Source organism: Buceros rhinoceros, unplaced genomic scaffold, assembly GCF_000710305.1.
Source record: "Buceros rhinoceros silvestris isolate BGI_N320 unplaced genomic scaffold, ASM71030v1 scaffold18293, whole genome shotgun sequence".
Lineage (NCBI taxonomy): Eukaryota > Metazoa > Chordata > Aves > Bucerotiformes > Bucerotidae > Buceros > Buceros rhinoceros.
This window is the reverse complement of record NW_010402103.1, coordinates 65,056-92,302: the sequence shown is the minus strand read 5'-3', so window position 1 is coordinate 92,302 and position 27,247 is coordinate 65,056. Positions and strand designations below refer to the sequence as shown.

At 39.1% G+C, this 27,247-nt stretch overlaps 1 protein-coding gene across 1 annotated transcript in view; it reads left to right on the top strand.

The window, feature by feature from the left end:
* ERC2 (ELKS/RAB6-interacting/CAST family member 2) overlaps window positions 1–27,247 on the top strand; it is a gene marked incomplete at both ends in the record, with an annotated part of 150,767 nt that overhangs the window by 67,667 nt on the left and 55,853 nt on the right. Inside the window, one exon of the mRNA XM_010132543.1 lies at window positions 22,807–22,974. Coding sequence (XP_010130845.1) covers window positions 22,807–22,974 — 168 coding nt within the window. The remainder of the gene's footprint in view (window positions 1–22,806; window positions 22,975–27,247) is intronic.

Below are 27,247 nucleotides of genomic sequence, written 5' to 3'. Positions count from 1 at the left end.
GTTTTTCCTGCCAAGTGTCAGGCCACAAATACAGACAGACACATGTGTGGTCAGCCTGCTCTCCATTTCTAGGAAAAGTGTTATTGGACTAAATAAACGAAGTTTAAATCAGGCAGGAAATCTTTGCCAGACTTGACCTAGACTCACATGCACTGGTGACTCATGGTTGTTCCCCAGTCCTGCAGCTCTGTTGGTTTGAGCCAAGCAAGTGCCAGTTTCCTCTTATCTTTCTCTCTCAGCGTGATTCCGTGCTCTAGCATAAATGTTGAAGCAGTCTGTCACATACCTAGTGAGAGGGTAAGCTTAGGTCATGTGTGTTTTTCCTGGACAAAGAATGCTCTCTGGAATTGTTAAAATATATGAGAATGTTTTGGTTCCATGCGTTTTTTATAAATCGTCTCTTTCGTATAACTGAAATCAGCTCTCATTCCTTCTCTTCTAATGATGAAGCTAAATAAGAAGCAACGATACAGAGTGTGGGAGCAGGCACCAGTGACCTGGGGAGGAATAGGGAGACCCCATCTGAGCATGCAGCTAAAGGGTTAAGAAAGCCAAAGCCCATCTGAAAGCTTTCTGTAGGCACTTCCCTAGTCTTCTGTAGCAGAAGACTAGGGAAAATCTAGGCTTGCTGATGAGTGAGGACACCTGATCCTAAAGGATGCGGAGAAGGCCAAGGTGCCTGAATGCCTCCTTCACCTTCGTCTTTACTGGTAAGACCAAGCTGCAGCAATTGCACGTCTCTGAAACCAGTGCAGAAGTCCAGGGCTATGTAAACTTGCCCTCGGTGGAGGAGGGATTAGGTCAGGGAACGTTGAAACAAGCTGGACTCACCCCAGTGTCTTGGCCTTGCTAGAATGAACCTACAAGTGCCATGGTATTGCACCAGTTATCTGTGAAAGGTCGTGGTGGTTGGGGGAGGTTTTTGAGGACAGGAAGAAAGCAAATGGTGCTCTTAAGAAGGGCAGGAAGGAGGATCTAGGGGACTATGGGCTGGTAAGCCTCACGTTGATCCCTGGGAAGGTCACAATAAGGAAAGAATATTTCTGGAAGCCATTTTCCGAATATAAGACAGAAAAGAAAGTGACTGGGAGTAGCCAGCGTGGATTTATGAAGGGCAAATAGTGTCTGACCAGCCTGAAAGCCTTCTGCAGTGAGGCAGTTGCTATGACCAGGGTTGTACGTAAGCATTTACTATTGATACCGGTGAGGTCCTAAGTATTAGTTTTGCTACGCAAGATTGTGGCTGTGTTCTGTTCATCAAGCACTGTCATTTCTTGGGCTTTTCTTGCTAAATAGACCACCTGATTCTAAAATCCTGCATAAGTGTATATTCTAATTTATGCCAATGTGTCACTGGTATTCAGCCTCTTATTTTAGCTAGAGCAATTCCGTTGCAATCTAACTAATCTTTAAAATACATTTTGCCTTATAATAAAGATGTGAAGGGAAGAGACTGGTCTTTATTTTTGTCCACAGTGACGTAATATAGCTGTAGCTATTAAAAAAGCAGATTGTAATTATTCTATTATTCTATGTCATTTTTTCTGAAAATATTAGAAATTGAATTAAAATATTAACAAAAAAGAAAGTGCTTATAGCTAGCTAACAACATGTGTGAATAGCAATGGCTAAATACAGCTCTGAATATAGCAGGATGCTGTGATAAAGGACAAGGTGAGCCTGATTTTTGCTGTGTACAGGTCCACGATTTATGAATTTCACTAGCTTTCAGGTTGCATGCCTACCGCTCAAAGTATCTGATGTTTTAAGTGTGTGTTCATCACATTCTCAACATGTGTCGTCATTGGCAGGGGTGTTGTTTTTATTCTCTGCAATTTCTGGTAATATCAACTGGGAATATAGTATTTTTTTCTTGTTGGTTTTACTGTCGCTGAACATAACACACCACACTGTGAGAATAAAAATAGCATTCAGGTTGTACCTGTAAGTAATTTCTGCCTTGTATTTAATTGAAACTTTGGCAGTTTTTCGTGGTGGACTGTCCCCAAGAAAAGCTGTCTTTCTAGTGGGTTTCCGATAGTTTGATTTGAAATCTGATGTTCTCCTTGGCTTATGTTGGATTGGGTAATTCTTAAGCTTTTTTTTTTTTGAGTATTTCTCTTTTGCAGTTACTAGCAAACTCTCTTTTAAAATACTTCTTGCCTAAAAGCCATTAGAACCACTATAGACAAGTGTAAACCCCGGGAGATTGTTGCTCGGCTGCATTGTGGGAAGGGTGGTTAAAGCACAGTTGCACAGTAAATTCTTACCACTTACCTCACGCACAGAAAGACAGGACGGCTGCGTTTCTGAGACCTCGTAACTCTCTCTTATGCAGCGCATGTCACGCTCGGTCCCTGCAGCCCAGTGGCTGCGAGCCCATCTCTGTGACTTCGGGGAGATCCCCAGGGAGGTGCAGTTGGTCTGCAGCTGCTTCCTCTTCCAGCAGGTACTTCCTAGCGCGGTGCGTTGTGGTGCCAGGGTTAGTGCAGACATGTCTGTTGTCTGTGGTTTTAGTGCAGGAGGTATGTGAGACTTAGATTAAGGCTTAAGTTCAGGCGAATCACAGGATCATGCACCTTGGGAGGGTGCTGTAGAGGCCATCTAGACCAAGCTTCTGCTCAAAGCGGGTCTTAATTAGGGGAGGTTGGTCAGGGCTGTGTCCAGTGAAGTTGTGGATATCTCAGGGATGGAGATTCCATAACCTCTTTAGGCACTGGTTCCAGTAGTTGCCCAAGCCTGTGGTAAAAACTGTGGCTTCTCTCCATCAAGGTGGAATTTCTGTGTTCCGGTTACCTCATTCCTTCCCAGCGCAGCCTTGAGAAGAGTTTGTCTCTATCTTCTCACATCCTCCCTTTTAAGTAGTTGAAGACAGCTGTGGCTTTCTTGTCAGTGTGCTGGGGCTCAGCCTCTCCGGGTACATTTTGTGCTACAGTCCGTGACCATCCAGGTGTGGCCTCATCTGGACTCATGCCAGTATTTCACTATCTGTTTTGTACTGGGCAAGTCCAAACTGGGCACGGATCTCTGAGTATGATCTCACATGTTCCAGAGCCAGGCTTCACACCCCCAAGGTAGGCGCTGCCTTTTTTCCTCCAGTTAGTTGGCTTTGGTTTGTGCTGGTTTAGCTATTGTTGTGGAGGGGTTTGTGTTCTGAAGAACAACTGAAAGAAGCATTTCTAGAACATGAGCTCAGAGTTGCAATGTGTTATTAATTACAATAATTATTAGTTGTAAGTCCAAAAATTATTATCCACTTACAGTTCTAAAGTGTAAATGGTTTGATGAAAATCTGATTTAATGTGTTATTGAACAGTTCAGTGTATTCCATCAATAAAAGGAGAACCTTTCCTATCCAACAAAACCCCATGTGTCACATAGACCAAAAATTATTAGGAAGATAATTTCAGTGGTTATATCTTCTTTTTCTCTACTGAGACAGACGCTGGTTTTGATTTGAAGACTGGGGCATGTTTTTCAAACCTTCCCATGGCCAGTTGCAGGAATTTTTTGATGTTTTCATATTTTCTCTATTTGCTTCCGTGGGAACAGTGAGCAAATGGTTTTGATGAGCAGCTTCTCAAAGAGATCATGAAAAAAGACGTGACAGCGATTTAAGTCAATCTGATAGTACCTGCTGTCAACTGGTTTCATGTCTTCATGAAGGTGAAAGAGATCCAGGGCACAGTTATGTGGAAGTTGTCTGCTTCCATCTCCAGTTGCTGTACTGAACCCCATAACCACGTGCTGTGGAGGTTGGCCACACGGACAGAAATCAAAACAGAATTCGGATCCATTGTTTCGGGTTTTCCCCATCTAGAAAAGAGGTTTTGCACGGTAATAATAGTTTTATAGGTCTAAAATGTAGTGGCAATCATAGGGGAAAATTTTAAAATATAAACAATCATCTTTTAAAATGTCAAATGCAGCACCTGAGAGGGAACTCAGGATGGCAGCTGTGATGTGCCATACTGAGAAATCAAAATAATAAATTCAAACATATGCTATGACCTCACTAATGTAATCCAGATTATGCATTAGAGGGTGACAGTTGGGCACCTGGAACGCTAGAAGTTTGCTTTGCCTTTGACCTGATGCTGTGACGTTCACTAAAGGTACAGTGTTGCTGTGTTGTGATAAATAGTGTTTGTGCTCAAGTGGTAGTGTGAACCTGAGATTTAATTCAGATGACGCACACAGGTTCGAGATGTAGTGTAAAGCTACAAAGATTCTTATTCTGTAGGAATTATATTTCCTTTTCTTCATTGCATAACATGCAGAGGAAACTTTAAGGTACCAAAATTTGGGGAAGGGTGGGAAGCTACTTGATGTAGTAAAGCCTTAAGGTGAGTGTGAGAGCATTTTATACAAGTGATGAGAACCTCCTGGGCATGATTGATTTAAATTAGCTTGATTGCTTTTTATCAATTGCAGCTGCACTACTTAGCATAAAAATGCAAAACATCCAAAAATCATTTGCCTTGCAGTGTAGTAGAAAGATGGTTTTAGTTAGTCTTTAAGATGTTTCGAATGTTTATTCTGCACAGATTCTCTGAGAATGGATCCAGAAAATATCTAGTTACAGAGAATTAGTACAGATATTGTAAACTTTGAGAAAATTAATTAAGGAAAATATGCTGCTTTATGAATTACATATTTAGGATTTCGGTTTTTTCCTTTTAACTGTGTTAGTAAGTTAAACATTTCAAAGGTATTTGTTATAGTGGCGTAATCAGTCATCTGCTGTTAAAAGCTAAAAGAGAAAGACTCAAACTTATCTGATTTACAATTGTCTCACTTGCCCTCTCAACCAGTGACATGGTTGAAAGAGAAATCATGAAGTTCTGTAAAAATAAATTTCTTTCTAAATAAGAGGAGAACATTTTAGTGTAGAGGATTGCAATCCAGTGTTGAAAACTTGACCAGGGAAAGGCTGCTACTGTCATTGAAAGGCTCTGTCATGCATATTGAGGCTTGAAATCTGATGTGCATTTGCCATCTGAATTCCATTTTTTAAGGACTGCACTGCTTGCAAACTCAGGATCCCATCTTTGTTTCAAGGCTTCTATTTTTCGATGGCTTAATGATTTATATAGCATGTGACCTTGAGGATAATTAAGTCCTGTTTTATATTCTTTGGATGCGTAATGTTATGTAATTCACAGGAAAAATATTCATGTATATAAAACTGGCATAATTTACTGTCATTAATTATAACCAGCAATTGTGCTGAAGAAGAACCCTTATTGTTCTGTCAAGCAATAGATTATATTAAAGAATGACATTACCTGAAGTGAATTTTTTATAAACTTTTAAGTGTTTTTGATACAGGATGCCTACACTGAGGTAAAAACCTTTTAGTATTCCTTAGATTCATTTACTCATGCATGTTGCTAGGATAATGATGCCAGTTTAAGTCTTTAGAGAGATTCTTGGAATTAAGATCTTCAAAAAGAAGAAAGAGCCAGTTAAGGGCATAATTAACCATGCAATTTCAGTGGCTAAATGCCTATTAAAGGCAAAGCCTTATGTATTTATATATACATATATATAAAATGTAGAAGTTTGTATGTATATATAAAGAAATCATAAGAACGTATGGGGGCTATTTTATTTTATTACTCTGAAAAGACACTTGGTGCTCCCTCGGCTTGTTTTTTATTAGCATTAAAAATCTATACACATATTTCAGTTAGGTCTTGCAATCCAGTACAGAGATAACAAGGGGACAGGGTTATATTTCTTCTTGCATAAATAATAGAAAGGTTTGGAGAGTTTCAGTTACAGAGACACTGAATTGTGTCTGCGCAAGTTTACAGGCAGACTGCAGAGGTATTACTGGGGGTGTAATATATGCAGGAAGAACAAGGGCTGACTTTCCTCTCCTACATTTAACTTTCAGGAATGATAGGCCTAAAAAACCACCTGTTTTTTGTCAAGTGAGATGGAAAGAAAAGAGGCTAATACACCTATATATCCTCAAATAATATGCTTTTGTAATGAAAGCTTAAGGAGATCTCTATTTAATAAATTAATTAAAATTGTACATGGTTGGTTTTATTCTCTAACTGCTAGCTCTTCCCTTCACCCTTAAGCTGCCTTACCAAAGGAATACTTGGAAATTAAGTTCTTTGAAGCATCATTTTAAGCTCCAAAGTGCTTTTCTATTTTGCTGTTTAGTTAAACTGTGTGAAATGTGTGTTGCTACATTCCATCACCCAGGGAAAGCCGCTTGGTATTCTTTAGGACAGCTTGACGGCTGCAGAGAGCGCTATTCGGTCTTTAACGTGTCCTTTTAAACTTACTGGGTTGGAAAGGTGGGGGGTTTCTGGGGGTTTGGTTCTATTTTTTTCGTGAGAAGGTATTGTGATACTCGCATGTGCTGATAGGATCCTGCACTGTGCAAATTGAATTACATCTATGCAGTTAATCTGTGCTGAACTTCAAGGGTTTTTTTGTGTGTGCTGGCATTGTCCTGTTTCTTGAAATTTATCTTTAGTTTCCCTCTTTTGAGGAGATTGGAAAAAGGAGCAGAATTTCACCCAATGCAGAATAATCTATGTCTGGAAAAAAGATTACTTTCAGAATGCTTTCCAGGAAAAGAAAAACAGATGAGGAATGATACTTGCTTTATTTATTTATTTACTTTGAGAATTTTCTTGAAGTGCAGATTTATATTGCTCCCTGTTAATGTCAACTGTCAGAGACTGGGGAATGAATTTCATACTCAGGTTTCATTTCCAGGAAGAGTAAATCTGCTTTCATGTAGCCTCTACTTCTGTGTTAAATTACTTATTTTAGCAGTAGTATTTGTTTGCACGTGAATACGCATATACATCTCTATGCACTAAATATATAGAGATTAAAAAGCATGTACACTGAATATAATATGTACACTACAATGAATACTGAGAGTGATGAACGGTTAACTGTTATCTTAAACGTTCTTGCACTTTTTCTATGGCATATTAGCAAAATCCTTTCCATAGTCATTTATATCTTCATATTTAAGGGTAAACAGAGTGAAAGGGTTAAAATCCTACAGGTTTCAGTCCTAGAAGTATTTCAAAGACATATTTTCAAGTACAGAAACTTTCAACGAACGTTTTTCTGAAGATGGTCTATAAAAAAAGCAGGAATTCTGGTGGTATTTTGTATAGACCATAACAGTTACTCAATGTGTGCAACTTCACTGCCAGCACAGGGTTTGGAAGAGAATTGTACCACTTCTGTTCCCAGTCTGGGTAGCAAGCGTGAAATAAGTAGTAAAAATCTCTTTGTGTCTAAAGTAAAAGCATATATTATTCTGAGTATCCCCCTTTGCATGTGCCATAGAAGAATATTTCTCTGGTATGAAAAAAACCTTCTCAGCTGTTTTCAGAGAGCTGCTGTGCCACCGTCGTGGTTATGACATGTACTAAATTAGACTAAGGCAGGATTCTTCTTTGAGAATGGTGCTGATCTTGTAGACAAAATACCTTACGCCTAATGTAGTGGGAATTTATTAAGGCTTTTCATGCTGTATCCTGTTCAAGTAATTAAAGTGGGAGACTCTTCAGTCCAGGAGTGGTAGAACTGGTGAAATACTGGCTAACAGAGAAACAGTGTAGACAGTATGGAAGGAGAAAGACCAGGTCAGGCGAAATTATTTTTGAAGCATCTCAAGACGTGATACTGCGATGAGGCTTGCCAGACATCGGAAGCACATGCGTAAGATTTCGTGTTGATGCTCAGATTGGAGCCGCTAGCAGTGCTGAGGAGAAGGATCTTGAATTCTGGAGTGAGACAAATGGATAAGATGTGGTAGTACAAAATGCAGGGTTATGTTGCTGAGGACTAGAACTAGAACTTCTATAATGTAAAGATGATAACACTGTGTTAGTCAGAAGGCTGCTGTTAGTCACCAATAAAACGTGGCTGTGGAAAGTATGATCCCAGAATGTATCAGGAGAGAGATTTCTGTTATGGATGGGGAATATTTTAATGTACTCCATGAGATCTCATTTGAAATGCAGTTTATGCTTCTGTCAGGTTCCAGAAAGATTAATTCAGGATAGGAGAGGTATAGAGGGAAGTTAGAGGGACGATCAGGAAAACGGAAAATCTTTCTTGTGCTAAAAAGGCTTGGCTCAAATATATCGTTGTACTGCGGTTTCATTTGCTGGGATCATTTTAGCCATCTTGCTGCTTTGAACCGGTGACATTCCTCTGTCTTTTGGTTATGATGTATTTGCTAATGAATAGTAATTTCCAACTCAGGCATGAATGAGGTTTTAAACAACTTCAGATTGTTTACTTGTGGTAATCTGACCAGACTCTAAAATACATAAGAAAAAAATAATTATTCTTATGAGGTAGTCTTGTCAGTTTGTGCTCAGAATCTTGTAGCTTGTATTGATCAGTTGTATTTGATCAGTTGTTATTATTTACATGTCACAGTCTGGCATTCCAACAACTTGGATTTGTTGTGTGCGGAAAAACAAAACCAAAAAGATCTGTCAAATGTTTCTTTCTCCTTCTGCCTTGAAAAAGGTGGAATCTATCTTTGAACAAAAATGATTACTATTTTTGGTAAACTTTTTCTAAATTCACTTTTTAGAGCAAACCAAAGCGAGAAAAAGATTCATTTTGAAAGGTCCTGGAAAAAATGAAAAGGTTTTTCATGTTATCAGTGGCTATATTTCGACCCTTTTGTAGTTCTAGTTGTCTTCCTTTGAGTCTTATTTTAGAGAAGGTTTTAATCCAGTTTATGGATGAAGGCTCTCCCAAGCCAAGGATAATACAGATAAGCTCAGTTCTATGTGCTTTTGATGGTTGCTGTGAGAAAATTAGACTATTCTGGAAAATGTCGGTGGTTGTGTGTGGTTTTTTTTTTTTTTGGTCCACTAGATGCAGTCATACAGTTTTGTTCTTCTATGTGTTGGTGATTCCGCAAACGGAATTGCCAAATTTGTAACTGGCCTTGGGCTCTCTTAGGGATCACCATTTTCATCACACAGAACTAGCTGAGAAGTTTGTAGGTGTTATTTTGTAGCTTTGTTCTGTGAACCATTTTTAATGGGCATTTTAATATCCATCAGAGTATTAATTTTAGTTATAGGCATTTTGTTTGAAGCTGTTTTGGAGGACTTCCTAGAGGAACGAGATGTCAGGAACGAGTTGTTTGCCTTGTACAAAATTGGGGGTATTGTGGCTAGATAGTTCCCCCATTTCCCCATTGTGGTTTTTTTTTTTCCCCCCTGTTTCTTTGTAACATATGGGAGTTATGAATCACCAACATTTTTTCCCTTGTAGCAAATAGTACATCAAATCAAGTCTGTAAAAAATCTGGGATGCTTATGCAGGATTTAGAGGGCCCTGGGATTTCGTACTCTTGTGACGCTCTGGTTGTACTAGGTCTATATTAGCCACATTTTTTTTCTGATTACTAGCTTTATAGAGCGTAGATTCCTCGAAGAGAGATGGGGAAGAAGGAAAGATTTCTTCCAATTATTTCAGTGTTGGTGATTGTGGTTTAATGAGTTTTCCCTGCAGGTTCTACTGCAGTGCAGGATCAAGCATGGATATGTAGTTCATGGAGTTTCTCTTTCTGAATTGTAATATATTGTACGTGATATCTAGTATTGTCTTGCAGATTCTGGAGAAGGAAAAAATGTTGGCATCCTAGAAATTACAGTTAAGAGCTCTGTGAGTTCTAGGCTTTCTTGTCCTGTGAAGAATTAGAGTTGGCTTATATTCTCCCTGAACTGGTGTTTAGTTGAGGAGTCTGTTTAGTCCCTAAGTCTTGGCTGTCACTGTTGGTTCTTGTAGGTTGTAGGGATTTTCCTCTGAAAGGAGTTTTTGTGAGTTATTTCACTGCTGGTTCTTTTCCTGGAAGTATTCCTTACATATTTGACAGTGCAAGACCATTTCCGTGATAGGGTTTGGTTTCATATCTAACTTTACATAGCTGGTTTAGTGTCATGATTGTTACGAAAGCAGCATGTAGGAGTTTGCTTTGTCTCTTGTGGGCAGATGCTATTTTGTCCTGAGAAAACAGAGTGTCTCCCAGATGGAATATAATTGTGGTAAACTAGTAAACCTATAGCTTCCAGCTGCGTAATAACTAAATGCAAGAGCAGATCCTGACACATCTCTACTTGCTGCTAGGTGATCTGGCAGACTGAATTCAGTAAAAATATTTGGCAAGCTAACCTCTGTAAGTATGTTAGGAAACCTGCAACTGAAACTTACGTCTGATTTCATTCCTGCATAACTTTTTAATTTGCCACGTGACCCTTAGTATAAGCACTGTATTTGTACAAAGAATAAAACTGTTGCTTTTATGACCCTAGTTCTAATCTCTTGCATTTCTTTGCAGTATTGCTGGGTCTAAGTATCTTAGACTTTTCAAACACTTAAAATATTGGGTGAAAACCTACCATTTCTGTGATGACTGAGATTTTTTAGAGTAAAATGCCTTCTCCAGTGCTATGTAAAATGCCTAAAGAATGTTACCGGAGAGATGATCTAAAAAAGGAGTTACCAATTTGGAATCTGAAACTGCTCTTTTAGTCTTTTCTTGACATACTGCATCTCGGAGAACCTCTTACGGTCTAAGGAGTCTTTCCTTGTCTGGAATTCTTGTCACAGGCCAGCGCTACCTCTGAAAATGACTTAGGAGTCTGTTTCCAGCAAAAACAGTAAATATACTTGCAATGGCTAAGATAGGCAAAACGGCTGCACTGCTTTTTTGATAGCAGTGCAGTCTGCTTCGAGAGATGCTTGTTAATAACAAAATAGCTTAGCAATATTACCTCGTTATTTCCAGCTGCGAGATGTCTCTGAACAACGACTCACAGAATTTAACTAATATATACGATGGAGCATTTCACAGAGCAATTTCTTATAGGGCTCAGAAGATCGTAGAATCATAGACTGGTTTGGGCTGGAAGGGCCCTAAAGATCATCTGCCGTGGGCAGAGACACCTTCCACTACACCAGGTTCTGATCAGGTCCACTAGGTTGAGAAATAAACCTAATGTGACAAAGACTATCTTTACAAACACTGGGATCAATACCTTTTTTTACTCCTGATCTAAGACCCACGTGTACTTATGCGGACCCTAAAATCAACCTACCACTTGCAGGAAGCAAAAAACCTGTTGTGTGTAGTGCATTTCCTGAAACAGATTTCATTAAAACCGTCTCTGAGAACAGTATGTGCAAACTTTGCTATTTAAAGAACTATTTATTACTATTTATTGTGCTGTCTTGAATAGCTTAGAATGTTCTGGGACATCTCTATCAGTTTTTAAATCTTTTTAATGTTTAGTAGATACAGAGGTAAACATTTACCAAGAATGGATCTTACTATATGCCAGAGTAGGTCTTTTAGGGTCTATTTACGGAACTTTGAGTCCGTATAAAAAAAAAACCCTGCTTTTAATATTACTTACTAATTATTACTTCAAACACTTGAGAAAATATGGTTCAGCTCCTTGAGTATGGAAATAAAGATCTCTCCTGAGGTAATCTGTTCTTGCATAACTTCCGGTTTTCTTTCTAGAAAGATATAAGTTAATTATCTAGTCTCTTAGTTTTCTCTTATTTCTTGTTTTAGCAGACCTGACTTCTGAATTCCATGAAATTTGTGTCCTTGGCCTGGTAGAACAAAGAATGTAAAATAGAATTTCACTTTTAATTTCATTTTTTTGAAGTTAATTTGCAACTTGTCTGCTAGCACAGTATAAATTTTCAGATTTAATACTTACTCGATTTAGTGCTTAACTGAGCCAGCTAGGGTTTGTTTCACAGACCTCGGGTAGGGTTTCTCTACACAGGTGCTTTATGCCGTCTGGTTCAGACCAGTACATTCAGTTTGGTTGCAGCATGGATCCCATTCCCATTAGAGTTCTTACTTTTGAATCTACCCTTGAATAGTGCTAGTGCTTAAGCTGGAGATCATAATCACAGAGGACTGAGGAGAGACGTGGAAAGAGGATGTAACAGTTGACTGGTGCAGCCGGTGAAAGAGAAAGCACGTCTGATACGTGCTGCATCTTAATCTTGTAAAAAGATTTCCACTAGAAACCTCAGCGTTGTTTATTGAAATTAAAGCTTGTCAGATAAAGATTGAAATTATTTGGTTTTTTGAAAGCTTTTGTCAAAGCCACTGTAAGTAATGTAGTATTTCGCATCTAGATGCAAGGACATTCTGGAGTTCTGAACAAACGGCAGTTCCAGTTGCTGTCGTTTTCTGAGTTTATAGGATGCTATTATAGCAGCAACTTCCAGCAGAGCTGGAAGCCCCTGGGCAGTACAGGTACCCTCTGCGAAAGGGGATTTTCTCAAAGGCTGTTTTGCCAGCTGTATACGTGCATTGAGTCTCTGTAGCATCAGGCTTTTCGTAGGGGAAAAGAAGGTATTCTGGGCATATGTGTACGACTTGATTGTTACACAACGCCAGAGCAGACCAGAAGGTTGAGTTCTGTTCCTCACCGTAGGTCTTACTGTTCCAGGGGCCTCTGATGTGAGGTCCATGTGCCTCTGATATGCCTGCGTAGTTCAGCGTAATTTATTAAGATAAAGGCAGAGAACGTTTTACTGAGTGTGCTCAGTGCAGTCTGTTTTTACAGTTAGTAAATTGTATAGTCAACGTATTGTCTTTCCTCCGGGCAAACACTTGGTATTTATAGTAATTCTTAATTTGTGTACTGTTACCAATTGAATTATTTCTGTATATCACCCAAACTCAGCTGCATGCTGTAAAAGGGGAATTAATTCAAAAAACAGCATGTGGACAGAGTATTTTGGTACAGCTCTGTACTACAAGAAAATATACTCCCCAGATCTGCATGGGTGAAAAAGACTGACCACAAAGCTAAGAAAAAACCCCAAAAGAAAAATATACTATCCAAGCCTTTTGGAGAGGGTGCCTGATGTCTCTAATTGCATGGTTAGAGAGACACCTCCTGAATAAGCACATCTTCAAGTGCAGAATTTTCCTGCAAAGTACCATATTATATCTTTATTAGAGTTCCTTTTTTATCCTTTTGTCTTTTTAAAAGCTTGATTGTAGGAGGGTCTGGTAGCATCCCGCCAGCTCTAGTTGAAATACATAAATATTGAGAGTATGCCAGGTGTTGGCAAACTGAAACTTCAGATTTTTTCCTTATGAAGAACTTCCTGTCAGCTTTTATATTTGGAAAATTTTAGAGGTTAATTTTTCATCGGAGAGATTACAAGTAGTTAGAAGCTTGTTCACTGTTGAGAAAAATGCAGCAGTTTGCAGGGAAAAGGTTATAACTTGATCTCTGGAAGAACATGGGCAGGAGAGATACAAAAGTCAAACCGGCATATTTCTTGAAGAAAATGCTGGTTTATACTTGAAGTAAACAATACATGTTTAGCTTATTGTTTTAATCTTCTTCTCTGTTCACTGTGTTCTTATGAATAAATAAAAAATATTGACCAAGCTGGTTTATGTCACTGTTTATGAGCTGGCCGTGGATCCCAGAAGATAAGCTTGTAGACAAGCTGATCCCAGCTGGACTGATTGGTGTAGGGATGGCGATAAACAAGTGGGTGATGAACAGGTGTTCCTTCCAGCCTTAGAACTGGGCGAATTACAAGATTCTTCTCCGAGATACGTCTCTCACTCAAAACCTGTGAAGTTGAGAGGTCAGAGCTGCAGCGTAACGCAGCAAGTGTTACACAGGCTCCCTAGCTCAGCTGGAGAGAGGTTCACCTACAGGCACCTCCGTTGTTTGAATGTTCCGAGTAGGGTACAAACCTAAACGTGCTTTTTGAAAGTCACTTTTTCACTGCTATGTGAACAGTTTGTAACCCCTACTACTATAAAAAAATAAAATGAGAAAAGCAGTCTATTAAATTCTATTTTTATCGTGTATAAAGCTAACAGATATTTACTGATGATTCTTACACTAATATGAAATTCTACACATTTTTTATGAAGCAGTGAAATTCATTGGCATGACTTTAAAAAAGAACATCATGGCCTTTTAGTTATCCTTCTATTAATCTGTTACAGTATAATAAAATTTGAATGTTATTAGAGACAGAAATTTCAAAAGCTAAAAGCTTCCAAGATTGATAGTTTTGTAAATTGGTTTTAAGTATTTTGAATTTATTACTATCTTTATGTTGCTAAATAACATTGACTCTGGAATGACTGACTTCCTTTTGCAGTAATTCAAAAATATTATGACAGCTATAGTTTTATAGTAAGCATAAAAATGGTGAGGCAGTGAGGTAAGTTCAATGAGGTAAGGTTAGTGGTGGAAGTTTTATTAACAAAAACTTTAAGTATTAGCACATGAGTTACAATTCCCATGTGTTTCCCAAAATTTGCTGGAACTGAGCTGAATATTGAATTCTGAACTTTGGGCTGGCTGCTTTAAACTACCTAATTTTAGTGATAGGAGTAGGCAAAGATACAAAATTGTAGAAAACAGCGGTTAGGCAGTTGGTTGCATTGAGAAGTTACAGATGATCAGAATTCCTTGTGGCATATAATGTTCCACAAGGATGAGTTTCAAATTGCCTGAGGCAACCATTTATCTCCTGGCTACAATCTCTGGTCCAGCGAAAACCTTTTCCAGTGTAGCTTGACCAGTCAGTATTACCAGTTTTCTCTTTTAAAGAGCAGCATAATCTAGACTGATGGGAACAAAGAATGAAAGAAAAATCCAGATGGATTAGTAAAAGTGGTGGCGGACAAAGCTGGCAGGGAGGGAGGGTGCAAGCTCTAGGAAATCTGCAGGTGCCATCTTCCAGTGAGTAAGAAAAGGAGACTAAGGGTTCCTCCATCCTCGTGCAGAAATATTGAAAGATCTTGTGACAGTGATTCTGTGATGGACGTGATACAAGGCGGTACCAGCTTGTTTTCCTGATGTGAACAGCCAACACTGCCCTGTACTTATAAACCATCTCCTGCTGTCTGTTCCCCCTGACTACAATGATCTCAGCTGCTTGAACCCGTCTCCTTTTGTCTGTTCTTAAATACTGGAACAGTAGCAAAGACAGAAAATTAGGTTACCCTTGAAAGACTATAGAGCCTGTTAAATATCAGCTTTAAAATAAGATAGCTTGCTGAATTAAAATTTAAACTAGAGCAACCATAATACAGAGCAACAGGGGGTGAGAATGTTACTGCAATAACGCTTGAAAGTGGAAATGCCCTCTGCGAAGGGAGAAAGCCAGCTAACTCTCAGGTTCAACCTGGAACAAGAACGTTAAGCACAATTGTACAAAATTGAAGCATCATGGCTTCAAATGTGACTGTGTTCTGCCCAAAATTTTACATAGATCAGATGCTTTTGAAAGAAAGGAAATTTCCTATGGATTACCAGGTACAGCCACTGCTCTGAAAATACCGTGTTTATCACATTGGACTGAAAAAGAAGGGACGCATATCATGAAGGGATAGTTTTCGTTTCATCGTTGTATTTCGGAATTATTTTTTTTTTTAGCTCTGAAGTGGAGAGTGCAGTTGGGACATTTTGAAGACACATGATATCCTTTCTATACTTGCAACTCTGCTCCATGGTTGCAAAAAGTCCCACGTGAGGATCTCTCTGTACTCACAGCTCAGTACTTCTGTATGGAAAATTGAAGCGACAGCCCTCTCTAAAATGGTCTAAACTAGTTTTCATTATCAAAACTTAGTGTATGACATTTCCCCAGATACATACAGATGTGTAAGTACAGGCGCTATGGTCTTTAATAGAAGTTTGTTTTTTGAGTAACTGAAGTGGTTCTTCAAAACATGGCTGCAAAATACATTAGAAGAGCAAAGAGCATGTAGCGAACAGCAGCACAGAAAAGGGTCAACAGCCCTGAGGAGCCTGTAGTGATCATTGGGAACGAGAGAGAGTAACAACAGGACAGAAGAGAAGACCAGCTCTTGGACACCGTGGCAAGTACTGACTGCAGCGTGTGCCGAGCAGAGGTGGCCTTAGGAGGGAGATTGACAATAGGTCGCAGTTTGCCTTCTCTCTTACCCCGGGTGTGGTACTACAGTACACTTAGTGCTTGACTAGTAAATTCAGAACCAGTTTTAAAAACAGCCAAACTTTTGCTTTAAATGTGCTTAATTTTGCTGGTAAACTAAACAGTTCTTAACTGTGAAACACAGTAGTGCTTCTTCATATTTTACTTCCTCACAGAGCTCCACAGCACTAAAAACACTTTCATAAATGGTGTGTATAATGTGGTATATAAATTAAAATAGGTTAACAGTAAGGAACTTCAAGAATAGACATCACTACTGGAGCTGGTATGAATGGCAGGTGATGACGTGAAGATTAATAAAGTTCGAATTTGAATTTGGCAATTTTTGCCACTTCCATAAACTTTTCTTTCTAATGGATAGCCCAGTTCTGAAGTTTTTGCAGTGTGTTGTGTATTTTCAGAGCAAGTGACCGTTTATTGTATCAAATAGGTGAAATAAGTGGTTGGTGAGGAAAAAAGTTAGGCAAAATTAAAAAGCAATCAAGTTGGACAGACATCTTTGAAATGCTTTGTGTTAGCTCTCAGATCTGGTTTTGCTTTATTTTTCTGGAAAATGATGGTGGTGTTCAGATTGCCAAGTCTTACTAGTAAATGTACTGCCAAAGCTTGGGAAAAATAAGTTAAGGACTCTTAAAATTACATAGTGTTGAGTGAAAAGCCAAAGAGAGGGTTTTTGTGTACCAGAAATCCTTATCCTTATAAATACAGAAATACATCTGTTGCTGTAAAACGACCCATATTTAATTTCCTGTCAGATTATATTTAAAACGCCATAGATGTAAAAGAGGAATAACAAAATGGCAGACGTTTCTCATAGTGGACTGGCGTACTCCATTTGGAATACTTCATCGTTTCATTATTTTGGGGAGATGTGATTTCACAGTACCGTTTTCAGGGAAGAAATAATTTCTAATATTGGCAAAGTCATCCTGGCTATAAATGAAGTACTATATTTTGCTGCTTGTCTTCCACAATATGAGGAACTGATTTAACGGCTTTTTGGTGTTACACCATCTGGAGGTTCATGTTTGACTTATGATGTCATACGTGCTCACCACCAAACAGATACCATACAGTAAAAGGTCACGTGCAGTTCAGGCTGAGGTAGTTTTGTTTTGCACCGTGAGAATGAAAAGTCTTGGTTTATGGTTACTGGAGGCAAGAGAAGAATTTAGAGGAGGAGAAAATGACTGACATCACTGATGTTCTTGTAAATGTCTGCGCTGGATTCCTGTGAATAGAAAATAAATTATACACCTAAGACCACACGCAGCATGAGTTGCCCATTCACTCTCCCAGACTGGCGCTGGCTCAGAGCTCTGCCTTCCTCGAACACTCAGAGCAAGAATGGCTCCTCGCTGTGCCTGTTGTTTTGGGGGATGATACACCTATTCTGGCAACATTACCAGGGCTTCGTTGGGTAGGTGGGTTTTTCGAATTGAGGGGCTCTGCTGCATCAGTCTCAGTGTATCTGACCACTGGTTGAGGAGGTGTTCAAAACAAAACCCAAAACAAACATTTGTCAGATTTTTTTCTTTTGTTTTTTCTTCCCAACATTGGTGTCAGGACACAATCTAATTCGAGCTCCATGTAATATAGCTTCTGGAGAGGAATGACTGATGATTGTTTCCTCTACTAGCAAGGAGAAAAGGATGACACAGGTTGAAAACCATGCTGTGTTTATAGATATTATCCTTCTCTGATCTTAAAGGGTTTTGTCTGAGCTCTCACATGGACTTGGCTTCATTTATAAGATATGATGATTAAAGTGTTTCTGCACAAAGGGGGGAAAAAAGAGGGAGCATCAAATAAGGTATTGTCTTGTAAATGTTTTATTATTGCTGAGCTGTGGTTTATTGGGAAAGGGCTGGGAAAGAAAACAGTTTGACGTCTCAAGTATGACTCTGGATTTTGGATTTACTGCGACTTGGAGGTTACATCATGGACTGTTAAGAAAGCGCCAGCGTCCCTTGCAGAGAACGTGTGGTGTAAGCACATCTTTTATCTCTCTGTTAGCAATGAGGGTATCCTATTTGGCGCTGGAGCAGGCAGAACTGCTCATCTCCCAGTGAGGGAGGAGTGGGGATAGGAGCTACTGGGACTGGAGCAAAGGATCTGCCACCTAAGGCTGTGGTAGGACACGCTGTACTCTTTCCTGCCCAATGCTTGTGCTGTCCTTGTGTGAAGTAAGGTTGCTGGGATCAACGTTCTTTGGCTGTTTCAAATATTCTAGATTATTTTTCTCCATGGCATTGGAGCTGTACTTCAGTTATGCTTTAAAGATTTTATTTGAAGCTACTAAGGCTAGAAATGAATTCTTAAATGAAAACTGAAATAGTCGTATTAAGAACAATCTCTTGTGGGAACTGGGGTTCTAGACAGAAGTTATACCACTTACATCTAAATATATTCGGATCTTAAGTCCATGTGTAACTTGTTATGGAAGAATGCAATTCACCTCAAACATGAATGTTCCTTAATAAGTGTTAAAAAGCTGAAAGAATTGATCTAATGTGTCAACTATGTTTACACGAGGGCCTGTGGAGTAACCCATTTATGACATTAATAAGAAAACGATCTGTTTCTGCGTTTAGAGTCAGTCCAGACAGCTCTGAAATGCTAGATGCCTGATATTCTGTGGCTCAGCTGGGCTCATAATCCTTGTGCTAACTTAAAGGTTTTTGTGTGGATGTCCTGAACGCTAATCTAGCGAAAGGAAAGATGGAGATCGTGGCTCTGCTGCAGAGTTCCCTGTGTGTTTCTTTTTGGTGTGAAAGAAAAATCACCATGCACGTTCTCTTGTCCCTCCAGGTTGAATTTGTCTCTTCTGTTTAGGGCATAGAAATAATGTATTCGTCATCTTGTGAGCTGGCTAGGGGTGAAGGGAAAGGTGGAAAGGTCCAGTCACGTGGAGCTCTTCAACAGCTGTGTAAGGGCAGGACTGGGGGCTGAGGGACAGGACTCTGCTCCTCTTTCCCACACAGGTGGTCACTCGCAGGCTTGAACTTCAGTGCCACCTACTCATCCTCTCCACTCTCCCTGTGTTTTAATGCCTAAAATGCCCATTTCCAAGTTGAATCTAGTGAGCTGTGGTGACAGGATGTGTGGAAAGAAATTTGTGAAGAGTGAGAATTGTCTGATTGGCCCTTTGGGGTGGGACAGGATGGGTAGAGAAGACAAGACTGTGGACTCAGGAACTGTTCAGCCGAGCAGAACAGAGCAGTATCATCACGTGTGTAAGCTCCTGTGTTAGCCCAGCCGCTAGGGTGCAGTACCAGTGCGTTGTTTACCACTGGGTCTAATCACCTTCAGCTCCATTTGACTGCAAGCCTGGAGCTTCTGCCCAGTGGCAGTTGGAGAGTTGCAGTGCCTGACGGAGAGAACCCTTCTGGAGCTTCCCCGGCAGCAGGGTTATGACAAGCTTCTCAGCTGCAGCTTAAAGGCCCAGCAGAGACTTTTGTGATTTGCCTTAAGGGATTGCGTTCAGACATGAAGCAAATAAGTCATTAAGTATAAAGATGATGTGGTAATGAGTTTCAGATGAGGTCTCTATCAAAGGAGGTCTGAAAGTTTGCTGCTACTATTTCTTGTTTCCTAGCTTAAAGTAATCTTTGAATCTCACCCTGCGCACTGCTTACAAACTGCGAGATCCTGTTACTGTAATGTTGTAAAGAAGTCTTAAAAATAAAATAAATCCAGTAGAATATAAATCTTTTTTCCAGTGTATAGAAAAGCAATGAGCCATTTTAAGAACAGGAAGAACATGCATTTTGAGATCCAACAGATCATATAAATTGGCCCCCAAACAAATTTTTAAAATGACATTGCGAAAACTTTTGCTTTGAATAAATTTAGCATTACAAAACCAGGAATATCATGAAAAATAAATTAGATATGCTGATTGTTTTATACTTTACTAATATTCTGATTAACTAGGAAAAAAGTGCTTAACAAATATGACCCTTTCTGACTATTCCACCTGCAGAGCTTAAAAATGATAAAATAACATTTAAGCCCCTTCAGTTACTTTCATCTAGCTTTTTATTATGAATAAACTTTTAATGAATTTCTAGCTCATATGAACTTTAAACCCTTGTTCTTCATTTTCTGACAGTTGTAGGTTTGAAATTTGGATGAGTGAATCTAAAATTTCCCCCTTGCCTGACTTCCTGCAGCTCTCTGTAGGTGGGGAGTTATTCTCGATTGCCACATCATGCATCTTCAGTGCAGACCTTGTCCTCCCAGTGGCGTACTTTGCAGCCAAAACAAGCGGGTGCCTGTCTACTTAATGCGAACACCTTGTGCTTTCAGAGCTGCAGGAGAAAACTATCACCAAAATGGCCTCTGTTCAAGGAAACCTGTCTTTATAATACCAAATGATTGCACTCTCTTCATTTTAGTTCTCTACTGTGCATGAAATTATAATGTCATTCTGATGGCTTGCAAACCTTGCAACAATTCTCCAGGCCCATGCTGCCGCCTCTGTGCTTTTGTGCCCCGTGTCCTTCTGGGTGGAGCGGAAAGGCAAGTGCAGAAGTAGTGCAGCAGTATTTCCAGTATCTCCTTTCCTGGGCGCTCAGTTTCGGTGTGTTAACCAGCCTCCTGGAAAACCGCAGTACTTCACTGGGAATACACTCCTTGACTTCTGTACCTCAGGTGGAGTTTCAGACTGCGCAAGGAATGCAGGATTGATCCATAATGCTTAACACTAACTTGGTTTTGTTGATCTCTTATGACGTTTAAAAATGCTGACAAAATTTCATGGGTATATATACTATATTTTCTTGTGCTTTATTTACACATTAGCCTTCAATAATGAGGCTTGCATGAAAAAAAAGTCTCTCTTCTGGTCTTTAAAAACTTGATATATGATGAAATCTGTTTTTTACCCCAAAACATCCTCCCCCAGTGTTCTGTGCTGTGTTGCTCAGTGATTCATCTGTAACAGTGTTTCTGAACTAGGATGTGGGAAATGGGTGTGCTTTAGTGGAAGTGCCCACTGAAGGGACCAACGCACGTGAAGTGCAGCTCCTCCAATGCTGATGGTTAAACCCACGCGTATTCTGCTGCTTTGAATTGAGGTTTCTACCATTTTATTACAAAAATACCTTTTATTGTAAAGGTAGTAAGAGCAGAGTTTGTGATGGATAATTCTCTTTGGCATTTCACCAATCAAGTTCTGTTCTGCCCCCCGCCCCCTCAGCATATTTTAGGTTCAGCAAAGAAATTGATAAACATTTTAAATTGGAGAGATGCATTCCAATTCATTTTAGTTTCTGCTGTTTTTTTTTCCCCCCTTACAATACATCATTTTTTGTCTCCTCAACTTAGGCCACCCTTCCATAAACTTTTTTTCATAAACATGTTTGTAGGAATAATGTTTCTTTCTCTTTCCATTTTTAGTGAAAGGTATGATTTTTCATTTTGCTAATTATCAGGATTAGTAAAGATTACATGCATCATGTTTTGAAGCCTCCTACATTCTACAGTCAGTATCTTCATATCCTTGAATTATTACAGTATTGACTGTCTTCTTCCCTACTATGTGAAAAGCTGCACCATTAGAACTTGTAGAAGTTCATTTTCCAGCTCTATTTTTCTCTTGCAATTTTACCTTATGGTTTCACCTCCACCATCACATCTTGTAAGACTGCTTAAGTATTTGATTTATTCCATCCCATTATATTTTAAGGAAGCTGTGACAAGATCTCTTGCTTTGAACACCTTTTTCAAGTTCTTGAAACCCCGTGGTCTGAATGGTGTACAGCCCTGAACAGGTACCCTGTCATTTAAATTTTCCTCTTCCTCATCACTTTGTTCCTTGCTTCACCAACTATTTATCTCTTTTTTGATGATAATATTTATGCTGCTCTCCTTGAAAGTGGCTGTGGCTTCCTCCCCTCTCCTTCTCTTGTAGTGGAGGACAGCCAGTTAATTTTCCTCGTTTCCAAGTGTTTTTATGAATATCCAAATTTTTAATTGCAATTAGCAGTAGAGCTGGCTATGGAAACAACTGTATACAAGTAGAAACCAGTATCAAGTGATCTACAGGTTTTTTCCAGACCACCAGCAAGTATTTGCCTGACCATGATTTGAGAACTGTTTGAACTGTGTTAAGAGAACAATAAAACCGCGTACTCAATCACTTATACAGCAAGAAATGAGAAAAACAGGTCTACGTACACATTCTGGGCTGTTAGAATGCTTTTGATTTGGTTTTTTTTCCTTTTTCTTTTGCGGGGTGGGGGGAATGGTTTCTAAAGGAAAAAAGCAGTTATGTAACGCAACATAATTTGGTGAGGTTCTTAAGACATTTCTGCTTAGAAAAATCCTTGGATTATCCCTTATTTTGGTTGACAGAGATTTGTGCTTACTACAGACAGTCTCATAAGGTCAATTTATTAAGAGACTTAGGTGATACATGCTGGGCAAAATGAAGAATCTCGTCATCTCCCTATCTGCCATGTCCCTGTTAAATACTTCTGTTTCTAGGTTACCGATCTACACCCAAACCTGCGCAGTGACTGTAGTATCTGGTTGCCCACTTCATGGCTTTAGGCAAATTAAATACAGGATACGGAACACTATTTTCCCTGAGTTAGATATTTAATAAGTCAAGATGATGGGATTTATTTTTTGGTGTGTCCTTTATGCCTATGTCAAGATAAAGTTGGAAAATCTACGTAGAGAAGAAATAAAACATTTCTTAAGTGACAAAAAAGGGAATTAGAAAAAATAAATATGCTACTGAACTTTACTAAAACCTAAATATATTTGATTTACTTACTGTAGGTTGATGCCTTGCGGTTACGATTGGAGGAAAAAGAAACTTTTCTGAATAAAAAAACAAAACAACTTCAAGACCTCACAGAAGAGAAAGGAACGCTTGCTGGGGAGATTCGAGATATGAAGGACATGTTGGAAGTGAAAGAAAGAAAAATTAATGTCCTTCAGAAAAAGGTAAGATCGCTGATGAAAGGATATGTTGTAAAACACTTGAGGCACATTTAAAGGAAATAGATTTATTTCTTGTAGTGCATTACTTTTAATACATTAAAAAACAGGCAAGGAGTAAATCTCTAATAATCAAGTGGTAGTTCTCTATTATGAAATGTGTTTTCCACAGGATCTTTTCTATACCGCTCTATCTTAATTATATTATGTCACAAAAAGTTTAGGTGCTGCAACTTTCACAAAATTATTGGAGTTAAACGAAAGTCCTAAAAATTGTGACAAAACTTATTCCTCAACATAAGGGATTCCATTGTCCTTACTAAAGCTAATTACTACTCTTTCTGTGTTATGAATGCACAAATAAAATGTATGGTTACTGCTTTTTCTTCTTTGAAGAACTTTTTTTTTTGGAGGGGGGCGGGTAAGTAGGGGATAGGAGTGAGGAAAGAACCTAAATTAAGTCAATTTTCTGCTTTTCCTGTGAGGTAAGGACATAAAAAACAGAGGCTGCCTCCACACAGTCTTATTAGTCTGATTTACTCATCTTCCACAAATTTAGCTAACTGTATTTACTCTCTTTGGGAAGCTGGATTTAATCATTATAGTTTCCACTTGGGGGAGTGGGGAGGGAATTGGCTGGAAAGGCAGCTCTGCAAAGGTTCTTCGTACAGTAGTAGAGTATTTGTTTACCCTATCCCTTTTCTCACACTCATGGAAATATTGATGTTAGCAGTTATGTTCCATGTGTGTATCACTATTTATCGTATCTAGATATACTTACTGGCATCTAGATCAATGGAGAAAAAGTTCTTGGCATCTAATACATCTTACTACTACTTCTCCTCACCCTTTTACAGCCACTCAAAGAGTGTCTATTCCTTCCTGTCTTATTCTCCAGGTAGTTCATGTTACTCTGATTTTCTTCCAGGATTCATATAGGGTTCACATGGTCTAGCTGTGTTTCTGTCTGCTATTGGTTAAATACTATTTTTAAAAAGCCAAGTCCTTATTTTCCAGAAATTGAGAAGAATTCTTTTTCAGGCCCAAGAAATAAGGCCTGTCAAAACTTAGTTACTCATCCGCTTTAATCTTATTTCTAAGTATTTGCCTCGACAGCAGTGCTGCTGATGTAAAGACAGCTAACCTCTTATGCGGTGCTGAATGCTAATTATTTTTGGACATCACTTGGGAATTCTGAAGAGAAGAATGCATCTTTTCTTCTGGTTCATATCCTAAAAATACCCCAAAGAAACCGACAGTTTGCCATTGGTCTTGTATTTAGATCTTGAGGAAATGAATCAGTAGGAGGCGTTCAGGATTCAGGAATCAAAACTGTGTGATGAACGTAACTCAGAGCTGCCAGCGCTCTGTCATGGCTACGTGCTCAGAAATACGCAACATAGTGTGTTTCCTGGTTTTAATACCACACAGGTCTTTATTAGGACTTGCAGATGGTCTTGCCTCTTTTGCACCTGCTTCTCAATGAAAATAACCACATTCAAACTGCACGATCTCTCTTCACTGCATCACAGAGAAGACACGTGTTACAGTCCCGTGAGCTCTGGTGTGCAATGTGATGAATAAATCCTGCTAGCTACTAGGTGCAAAATCAGAGTTGGCACTAAATTGAGTCTTTTAAACTGGAAGGAGCACCTGAGGTTTTTGAAGGTTTTTATTCTGGTAAATATGTTTCATCAGGGGACTTCTGAAGTTCAGTTTTTCTGCTATCAGCTAAATACCAGGTTTACTTAGAGAAGAATTAATTATGATTACTACATTTAAAAAATAGTTCATTTACCCATTATTTTAATATGTAGGTGTTAGCCTGCCCAGAAATGCTAATATTAGACTGTCATTACGCCATTATTTTGTTATAGGAAAAGAATATAGGATTTAAAAAATACTTTTAAAAATTAACCTTAGGCCACTTTTGCAGCTTTGGATCTTTATTTTGCTTGTGTCTTGCTTTCAGTATTGTTGGTGATGAATTCACTCACAGACAATTTAACCAGAGGAAAATGTGGTTGAAATATCATCCTACTTTACTCACTCTGTTACTTGGGTAAATCTAGAGTTTGATACTATAGAGAATGCTGTCACTGTTTCCTTTTCATGTGTCTGGTGTACAGTTCTGAAATAGAAAATTCTGTATGTCATCAGTGGAAATCCAGGCTTTTAAATTAATCTGAAAAAACAGATAAACGCTACTTGTCTAGTAAACTCAAGTGCCTCTTCACGGTAGCCTCCTTGAGCATCCCAGCGTCCTTGGCAGCAGGTGCAGTCTCAACTCTGGACCACAGTACTTGCATGTAAAAGGGAAGATGTTCAGTGTTTCCCATCTTTTCTTTTTCAAGGAGCTTTCCTGGAGTCAGTGTCTTTCTGTTCTCGGTAATTTTATCCTTCCTACTTAAAGCCGTGCATCCCAGGGCATTCAGACCTCGTGGAGCCTGTATGTTCTGTCAGAGGTGATGGGAGCACAGCACCTTTTGGACTGTAGAGAGATCTTTTTTCAGTTGTGTTATTTCAGAAATATGCTGGACTAGGTATAGTAGCATTTGCTAGTGCTGTAATATTCTTATTGCAATATTTCCAAACAGTCACTTTTCAGGGATTTTCAAATAGCAGTGGATGCTGTGCTTTAACAAAAAGATTGTCTGAATCTTTTCTTCCCAGTTCTGACAACATAGCTTTCCAGTAGCAACCATATGTAAGAATAAATTTTGATGGAAGAGTATTTAACACATATCAGTTGTAGTAATTTTATCCTTTACTTGAGTGTAGTTATGCATTTATCCTTTACTGATTGCTGGATTCCTTTACTACTTGTACTCCTTCAGTTCTTGCTTGTCTTTTGACTTTTGGGCTGCTGCTTCCACTATTGTTTTCACTTCAAGTGATGGCAGCCAGGCATCTGCCTGTTTACATTTTGAAATGGATTTGTTCTCGTCGTGCACGTATCTGTGAGGAATTCAGTGGGTGGAAAGCGACATGGATCGTTTCCTGTGACCCTTAGGAGATGAAACGATGGGCCCTCTAGTGGGTTGTCTTGCCTTTACAGACCTTATCTCAGGACGTTGCCCTGGTTGTCATCTTACTCTCATGAAAACCCTTCTGAAAGTGAAGGAATTGCCTCTAGTTCTTCCTCACAACTTCTCTCCAGGCACTGGATTTTTCTGATTGTATATTATAATGCTTGTCTCCATTTTTTTCCTATGCAGGGCCAAATTTTTTATCTGTGCATTTTTGTTTACTTTTGATATGAGGACTTGTGAATAACCAGTTATTGCAGTGCCTTCATTTCTTGATGCAAGATAGATGGCTACATCTCTCTCCACTCAGCCTGAAGTGCTCACCCAGTTGAAAGTAATATTTGCTTTAATGGTTGTATTCAAGTAATTGAAGAAGAAAGAAGTTTATGTAGTGCTTAAAAATATTTCTGTGAGTAATAGCCTGAAACTAAGTGGGAAGGAGTAACTTGGAAAGGTGCAGTTTCTAATCCTGTATTTTTTCTCTTGTGTACATTACTGTTGTCTGCCATGTTGGAAAATACAAAGGAGACCAGACCAAAGCCAGAAAAGCTTTCTCTCAAAGTTGGAGTTGTTTCTTCTCCTTTCTGGATAGCTGTTGTACTTGGAGGGCAGGACAGATTCTGTGGAGAGCTCCCTATCAAAGGTGTGAAAGAAACTAATACGCTGGCAGCAAAACAGCTGTGGTGAGTCCCACAGGACGGCAGAGGAGCACACCTAAGGCAACATGTTGCAGAAAAAAAGTAGCGGGCTAGATAATGCGCTAATGACGCGTTGTCTTTCCACGCAGTGGTTTTGGTGCAATTTTTGACAAAATTGAAAAAACCACTGTACTATTCAGTATAGTTTGCAGGCTTCAGGGAGGCCCAACACTGGAACTGCATGCATTTAGAGGATTTGGATCAAGGTAGATTGGCATGGAGTAATAATAAGCTTGTGTCAATGTCAGAGGTGCAATATTACTTCATATTTCTTTCTTTTAGAATCTTTGGCACCACTGTTCCATTTTAGCGCCAGTAAAGTTGGGTATGCTATTTTAATAGCCTTGTTTAACCTGGCAAAACTAGTCTTACACCTCGTATCTGTCAGTTTAGCATGCAGAGGGGCAGACCTCAGAAATCTTTACGTATTTCTTACCAGAACATGCAAGTTCTATGAACATGGCAGAGTTGTAGGCTGAAAGGCAGAAGCGCTAAAGTGGATGATGATTCTTTCATGTGCATTTTTGCTCCCATAGCTATAGCTGTTGTGTT